Raw genomic sequence first — 8,694 nt, 5'->3', positions numbered from 1 at the left:
CATTGTAACATTTATTCTAGTACAATGTTTTTTCGCATAACATAACACACGTCGGTATAAGTAGTATGTTAGGTATCATGCATTGTAAATTCTAACAGCCGTGACTTAAATGCATCGTCATGGGTCACTGCGAGGCACTAGACATTATACCATCATTTGCAGGGTTGTGTAAGGTACAAGAGGCAGTGGACACTACTATTTAAAACTTAAATTACATGTATTTAAAAAAGAAGTTCGCAAGCAAACCCTGTACTCGTAACTCCAATCAAATTTCTAAATGCAAACGATATCAGTGATTACAATAAGAAATGCTTTCCGTTTTCCAAGGGGATTGTGATTTGTGAGGTATATTTTTCCCTTCTAAAATACACGTACCACAGATCAGTTTTAGAGTACACTATCAATATTATGGTATATTTCCTTACAGATACAGCGATGCAGCGGTGTTTATTTTATGCTATTTGCATTTGTATAGGTAACTATGAACCCCTTTGATGCAGGAGCTCCTTGCAAATGCTATTCTTTATGGCTGCAATCAAATCCGATTGTTAGTATCGGTGTCAACTGCATGCAAATGTCATTCTAATGAAAATGAATATCTCTGAATATACATAAGTAATCAAAGATATTCGTTTGAGTATAATTCAGTAGCTGTATTTGTTATTTTCTAGTATACTACCCCATTAAGGGATTAGTAGTCGATTCGCCCAAATTTGATCCGCCCAAATCGGGCGAATGGACTACTTTCAATTTGAATATTATTTAGGGACAGAATCAGGTATACCAAAATTTTGTAAAGAATTTTTCGCCTAAAAACTATTATACCTCAGAAAATATAAATAGGACAGTTGTTCGCTTCGCCCGATCCGGGCGAATCGACTACTGAGCCAATTAAGTTCCAAATAGGACATATGTTAACGTAGATACTGAAAATAAAATAAAAACGAAATTAGTAGTTAAATATAATTAACGTTTCCATATTTAACACGCCAGAGTTCAGTTAGCCACTGTCAGTTACTAAATACTAGTATCTATAAATTGAACACATTAAAATGAATAAAACACAAGTTTCTTTTTTCCAGACGAAAATAACTTTTTTTAAACATAGCTATTAGGTACATAATATAAATAATGTTAGTCATGTCTTGGCCTTGTCCGAGACCACCATACTAAATCGTCCGCCATACTGTTTTTAGGTTTACTCACTCACATAATTGTCACACAAATTGTACAAAAACGACAATTTCGAGGAATTCACAAGATTATAATGACATTGTGCGTTGTTGAATGTATAAACACAAGTTGCTCAAAAATAAAAACATAATAATAATCATGAGACAAAATTTAGGACCCTTTACCTTGAAGCTACTACAACTTCAACTATTCAGATTCAAAGAACCCGTCTTAGCGTGAAACGTAATTTATCTCAGACACAGACTTCAAAAAGAGGAACCCCACGATTGAAAACTCCTACACAATGTGTAAGCCTCCATTCATTTTAAACCGTCCCATTCCAATTGTATTGAATAGAACACAGTGGAAAGTAATCAATTTATTGGAGGTACAGACATTATCTATTTGGGCAGACCGCTCATTACAGGAAACTGCGTAGGTACCTATCGTTTGATCTCAATTCAGTTTCATCTGTTAAATTGCGTTGCCTGCTGCTGTTAATGCAAACACGTTTCTGGCGCGTAATTGTTTCGTGCAAGTACAATTTTATAAATGTTTCAATTTATAAGGTCAATAATCGAAAAGTGAGATTGTACTTAAAAGTTATTTCGTCGGCTAGCTATTTTCTAGATTAAAGAGGCAACAAAAGAATTCGGGATAATAATTATCTTGGGTACGTTTCTTAAAATGCTTCGCTAGTTGCATGATATCGTAAGTACCATACAATGAGATGGTAGTAAAGTTATTTCTTTCTTCTTCTTTCATTGTAACTGCCGACTAAGCCTATGGAAAATGAAAATGCTGTGTATTTTTATTTCAATTTAATGGAGGCGGCTGATTTCACCTTTCTATATAATTTGTATACACGGATAGCTCAGTGTTGCGAGATCGATCCCTGTACAACTTTAATTACTAGTACAAGCATTTGTGTGATCCAGGAATGCTTCCTCATGGTCTGGGATTGTATTTGTGTATGGAACTTGAATGTTTGTAAACGTTTCCGATGCACTATTATCAAATGCCTCACTTCAGGAGTCGTTTCCGTAAATATAACAAGAAACAAAAAATAACTATCGGAATGTGGTAAAATTAGGTTTTTTGAGCATCCTTCACCAGAAACTAAAGAAACAATCGAACGTACGAGCAAGCAATCAATCATTATATTTAATTCATCGACCTATATAAGTAAATTGCACTCGTGTGAACTTTCCGACTTTACGCTTTGAAAATCTGAGTATTGACGATAATTTTTTATTTAAAGGTGTGGATATCAGATAAAACGCAAATTGTGCGTACAATTCATATTATACAATGAAATTAATGCCCATATCATTCCAGTCAGCTGCCCATTTAATCGATTTTTTGAATCAGTTCAATAACATAATGGCTCCTGATGTCGCGTAATTTAATTATACTTAATCGTTCCCAGAGAGTTATATAAAGGTACCTACATGTATACTTAAAGATATACATATCTAGAACAAAGTGCTTTGTTGAGTCACTCACAGTTTCGACAGTTCTTGTTAAGTTTATGTCGCAGTGGAAAATGTTTCCTCATTCACAATATACTGCTCATAGAAGTACATACTTAATTGGGTAATCCTAATAGGGAAACTGAAGACAACGCCCGTCTTTGTATCGTAACATTTAAAACAGAACAATGTGGCTTGTTGCAATGTGTGCATAAACACATACTTACCTACTAAGTAGTTACCTATTAATTAACGTCAACAACTCTAATGACGAATTCCTTAAAAAAGTTTGTTTGTACAAATGAGCCAAGGATGAGTATTGCCTCGTCAAGTCGACCTCCAACACAGCCAATCAACCGTATGAGTAGGTCCCATCTCTTTATGCCTTTCATCAAATGAATGTTAACAAAAACTATAATTATAGTTTTTGTAAATCTATAAACGCACAGTAACAAAAAAATATAAGAGTAGTAATTGAATTCGACATTTTACGACTTAACAGTTAAGGGCCCAACCGGAGTCCAGCAGACGTCTGGTACTGAGTAAATCGTTAGTAAATAAATAATTATAGAAGTGCCTCACGAATGTTAAAAATAAAATATGTACTATACCAGTCAAGTAACTCAAAAAAGTTAAATTTTAAGCTTGTGTTTTAATGAGTTTACCAATCTTCCAAAACAGTACTTACATCTAATTGTTGAAGTAGTAACTTCTAATGTATGATAAATTTATATATGGGTAATGCATATGTTTATGCATAATGCATACATATATCATCGTGATCATAATTTCTTAGTTAAAATCTATTAAGTATAGAAATTTAATTAGTATAGTCTATAAAGTGTAGGCGTAGAAAGTTAATTAAGATACAATTATACCAAAATTATAGATCGTCCTCCTAAAGGGATCTCCCCAAGGGTAAGTCATTTACGAGTGCGCAGGCAGCTATGACGTTAATCTGTTAATCTTGCGAAATGGCCTGAGATGATAGCCTAGACCGAAACGGTCACAATTCACACAATACCTTGCTTTAATGACTGTGATAACTCGCAAACTATTAGGTTCATGTCATACTTAATTTTCGCGGAAGCTATACTCTCTGATATCTGAAAATAAATACAATATATATAATATAGGTTTTGGTGTGTTAGTACGTATAGGTTAGGTAGGATCATATTATGTTAACACGTAATTGTTTTAAATATCGACTGCAATTAATAGCTGTTGACGCGTACTGCGGGTTCGGTACCGTGGGGCTTAAAGACAGCTAAAGTCTCATACTACGAAAATTACAAAAAATCACGGACGCATGGGGTGATTCGAGTACCTTTAAGTGTCTGCTATCACTGGGAAACAGGTGGTCGCTACTTCTACGAACACAATGTGTTTTCCTAAGAACTTAATTAATTTGAGGACCTGGGTTTACTCTCTTTTGATTCCACTTATATTCAAGAACTTCCATGGATGGGATGCCTGAATGAACCGATTATGTTGATTTTTTTTTTATCAATAATTTAAGGTGAAATTAGCCGTCAATTGGTACCATAAGAATTACTGCAAGTATGGTTCGGTAGTTTATATCGGTTGCATGTTCTTGTTGTCAATAAATATTATTAAATACCTACAGAAGCTTTTTTTAATCAATCAATATTTACTTAAAAAAACTTTAAGGTTTTTTTTTTGTTAAAAAAAATGACTGTTGCTTGGACTAAGATGACATAATAAGTAATTAACCGTACAACTTAATACAATAATTAATAAATTCCGGAAGTTAATAATATGATTTAATGGAAAATGTTAACAAAAGCATTATTTAATTCATAAAATTTCCTCACATATAAATATCATGTAAGTATTTTTATGCAACACGAACTGACAATGATATTAATATTAATAGCCGCTATTGTCCATTTCGTAGTCCCAGTGCGAGACTTCGTCAGGGTTAGACCCATCAAACTTCCGCATATTGTCGTGTTTGCAGTTTGGGACCACGCTGTCCTGTGAGAATAGAGGTGTCATTACATGTAGGTAGGTATAGTTATTATGATTGTGCTACGTTTACGTACGTATGCGTCAGTCTTCTTGCCAGAAGGACGAGCTGCCTACAAACGGACTCATTACCTCCCCAGTGACCATTGTCAATTACAAGACAAAAACTCCCACGGTTTATAAAGGTTGGAACGTACGCACGCGTACTCAGAGCGCATCTCCACTCAAAACACACTGCATGTGTTGTGATATACTCTTAGCTGTCTGTGGTACTTAATATATTTTATAAAGTTTTTGAAAAAATAAATCACGGTGAGTATTTCTACTTTTTTTACCGCTTGAGTTCAAATAATTACGATTTGCCCCTCTTCAAAATTGTATTCAAAACCGGTATGCCTCATAATCAGGTAGCATACGCACTTGCGGTAACTAAGGCATTATTCTTTAAGGATTGAGTTCATTTAAATTTTGTTTAACTACAAAAAAATATTAAGGAAAACAGCCAATGCTAATTTTTATTACTAACACTGTACATTATACTATCCGTACCGTAGAGTTTCAATAAACAGATTTGTGTTGATAACGCAAGTTCACTATCATTTTAATCGTTGTACGACACCATTGATACCCTAAATATCGGTGAATAAAGATATCATGATGCTGGGTCATGACGACACAGATTTTAAAAAATGTTTAATAATAATTTCGTTTACCGGCAAATCGGCACATGTTAATCATCAACTATCTCAAATGCTTCTCAAATCCGATGCATTCGGACGGGGGTAGCTACCAAGTACCAAGAATGGTCATCAAAACATTATATACAGGTATCGTATATACAGTTACTATGTATATCCAACAGTGTTTATCGGTTTTTACTTAAAAAATTCAACCAATTACTGCAATTCTACTAGTTCTAAAATGTTAGGTACCCTGATGGATCTACGTTTAAAATATCTACAGTGAAAGTGTTAAAAACAGGAGATCGTATCTATTAAGTGTTATTTATATTTTTTGTACTACCACTTCACTTTTACTTTGGTTCAGGTTAGTGCCAGAACATAATAAAAAAACATGAATTAATGGAATGTTCTCATTACTTATTACGACTGTAATTTGAATTCGTTACAAATCCAGTTTGCTTTATTTTGTTTATTACGTAAGACTTATTTAAAATAAAGTTAATTAACTTTCTCCTGCACATAAAAACATACCGAAGCTCAGGGTGGAATTCTCTAACGTTTAACTAAGGAAACCTATCAAGACCAAACATTATTCAAGAGCCTGGACTTTTGTCTGTTTCTGTTTTCCACATGAGTTCGGACAAGCAACAAACGCAAATGTGGATGAAAGATTAAATTTAGGGAATGACCCGTAAATCCCTTAACTCGGAGTAGGGGATAATACGATGAATCGAAAGGGAAGATTAATCTAAGTGCAACATCTCTAAATTTTACAGAATTTTACGTGTGACTCAGTTTAACACAATGCATGTGCCGTGTCTGTCCGGTCTTGAACCATGACAGTGAATCATTGGTGACTAGTTAAACGCTGGTGCCTGCCTGTTAAGGTTGCGTGAGAAATACATAGGTTACAAACAACGTGATCATTATTGTTTTGAGGGTCGGAAGTGTTCGCGTAATAAACCTTCACATGAAGCTAATTAACCTCCGGTCTCGTGGTTAGAAACGATTATTCTGGGTTCTGGGTTCGAATTCCTGAGTAAATATATACATACTTTCAGTTAAATCATCTATCTTTGGTATAATTTTCAACTATTTCCTCAAAAAACGTTACGTTCTTATCATAAAAACTAAATAAAGATAAACAAAAAATTGAGAATAAAACATTCTCCTTAGCAAAGAGTACATAAGACCCTTACTACAATATTATAAATGCGAAAGTAACTCTGTCTGTCTGTTACGCTTTCACATCTAAACCACTGAACCGATTTTAATGAAATTTGGTACAGAGATAGACTTGATCTTGAGAGAGAACATAGGATAGTTTTTATCCCGGATTGTTGAAGAGTTCTCTTGGAAACGCGATATAACCGACCTCGACGCACGCGAAGCCGCAGGCGAAAAGCTAGTGTATTATAAAAACAATTTAATGTTTGACATGCCATATATATTCATCGTTAATGTTGTTTGATTTACAGATGATCCGAGTCGTCTGTCTACTGGTAGCAGCCGTGCTACTAGAGCTGTCGTGTGCTGCACCAGCTAATGATGCTGCCGGATCTGTGAAATCTGTTGCAAGTTCTCAAGCGTTTGATGACGAAAAGGATGATCTGAAAACTGCTGCCAGTAGTGGATGTAAGGAAATATTGACTTAAAATATTTAATTTATATATTATTAATACCTTATGTTTATTTTCAACATTTCATAGAATCATTTCAAGTAGGTACAGTAGTGCCTTTTTGAATAATATATCACAATTGACATTTTACGTTGTATCTCATAAAGTAAAATTTTCAGAAGGTTTATATCTGTTGCCGATATAACATAACTATGATAAAAATATAAACTGAGGTTAAGCAGCGTTTGTACGGTCATACATTTAGTGGTCGACCAAATTCTTTTGGATATTTACCTCGTCTTACTTTTTCTTAACTATTACATCTTTAGCCTATTTGTTTAGAACCCTAAGTCTAGGAAGTCTCAATCGCACTTCTTAGGTTTTTAATGTTTGTTTTCCGGTTTTGAAAACCGTTGGGCAGCTTTATAATAATTTTACGGGCAGATACCTAATCTGACTTAATTTTAATGTAAGTAATTCTATTTCACAAATTTAGGAAGTGGAAACGCGGGGTCTACCACCTTTGCAACAAAACTAGTTGCGAAGTAAGTAGTTTTAAGAAGCTGGATAACTAATTATAAAAATCGTTCCAGATGCAGCCGATCGCTACTCAGACTGGGGTCGTTATCCCAGCTCAGGTGTAACGGGCTATGGATCAATAGACAGCAGATATAGTAACTATGGAGGCTATGGGGGTTACGACAACCCTTACGGGTACAATGGATATGACGGAGACTACTCAAGATACGGAGGCAGCGGTTACCCGGGAACCTCGGGTTACGGGGGATATAAGGGAGGATACAGCGGCTACGGCTACGGAGGCTACGGGGGCTACGCTGGCAATGGAGGACTCAACTCCTACTATGGCTATAGCAACCCTAACTATCAGGGCGCTAATCACTTAGGGTACGGCTATTATAAGAGACCTGGTTACGGCAATATCTACAGTAGTGGTATTACACCCAGTTTGGTTACAGGATATCGGGGTTATTCTAGAAAATGAAGACCGTCCAAATCTATACCCAAGTTACACCCAAAATAAAATTATTTATTTAGTTTTACCAAAGTACATCCAAAGCTAATCTCTAAGAATATTATATTGCTTAATTGTCATTCTCAATCATTCCATTAATGATATCAGTATTAACTAGATAGATGTATAATTTACTAAACTGAACAAAAAACCATCTCCGATTGGTTCTGAGGGCATAAACTGCGTTAAGCGTGCCTCTCGCGTGTCCATACAAAAACGACCCGCGCGTGCCCATGCGCGTGCACACGCTCGTGAGCCCGTCGCGTGATACTTCCGTGCAATGGGGCACGCATGCACGCGACGTGATCACGCATCACGTTGGACGGGTCCACGCGCGAAGCCCGCTAGCGGGTGCACGCGCGTGCTTGTTCAGTTGACAGCGCTATCTCGAACCGACCGCACGCGCGTGCCCGGCCCATAACAAAAAATTACAAATTTTGATACAGAAAGGGTAATTGTTGAAGTTCAGTGTCGTCCTGCCATATGGGACCAATCAAGCGAAATAATCGTCGTCGCCGTCGTCTTGATAAATAATACAACATTAATTTATCCATAATTACTCGACTGTACACCTCCAACGTCAAAATTGTACTGAGAAAACTGCGTTACGCGGATGCACGCGCCGATGCCCGCGCATAAGCACGCGAACGTGCTCACGTGCGTGCACCAGAAGCGTGGCCCGCGACGTGCTCACGTGCGTACACACGCGTAACGCAGTTTATGCC

At 36.2% G+C, this 8,694-nt stretch overlaps 1 protein-coding gene across 1 annotated transcript; it reads left to right on the top strand.

Moving 5' to 3' along the window:
* The first annotated feature begins 4,826 nt into the window (after positions 1 to 4,826).
* LOC113502288 (prisilkin-39-like) lies at positions 4,827 to 8,243 on the top strand. Its single transcript, XM_026883798.1, has 3 exons — positions 4,827 to 4,946; positions 6,796 to 6,952; positions 7,530 to 8,243. The coding sequence occupies exons 2-3, from the start codon at positions 6,796 to 6,798 to the stop codon at positions 7,937 to 7,939; spliced, it is 567 nt and encodes a 188-aa protein (XP_026739599.1). The 5' UTR covers positions 4,827 to 4,946; the 3' UTR covers positions 7,940 to 8,243.
* The last annotated feature ends 451 nt before the right edge of the window (positions 8,244 to 8,694 follow it).

This window comes from Trichoplusia ni, chromosome 17 (assembly GCF_003590095.1).
Source record: "Trichoplusia ni isolate ovarian cell line Hi5 chromosome 17, tn1, whole genome shotgun sequence".
In the NCBI taxonomy this organism is placed as follows: domain Eukaryota; kingdom Metazoa; phylum Arthropoda; class Insecta; order Lepidoptera; family Noctuidae; genus Trichoplusia; species Trichoplusia ni.
This window is presented reverse-complemented; position numbering and strand designations above follow the sequence as displayed.

What these genes read in the sequence shown, in the direction of transcription:
- LOC113502288 (XM_026883798.1), top strand. Translation starts at nt 6,796, where the DNA reads ATGATCCGAGTCGTCTGTCTACTGGTAGCAGCCGTGCTACTAGAGCTG. An exon ending in AACTGCTGCCAGTAGTGGAT is followed by an intron (nt 6,953 to 7,529) that starts GTAAGGAAATAT and finishes AAATCGTTCCAG; the next exon opens with ATGCAGCCGATCGCTACTCA.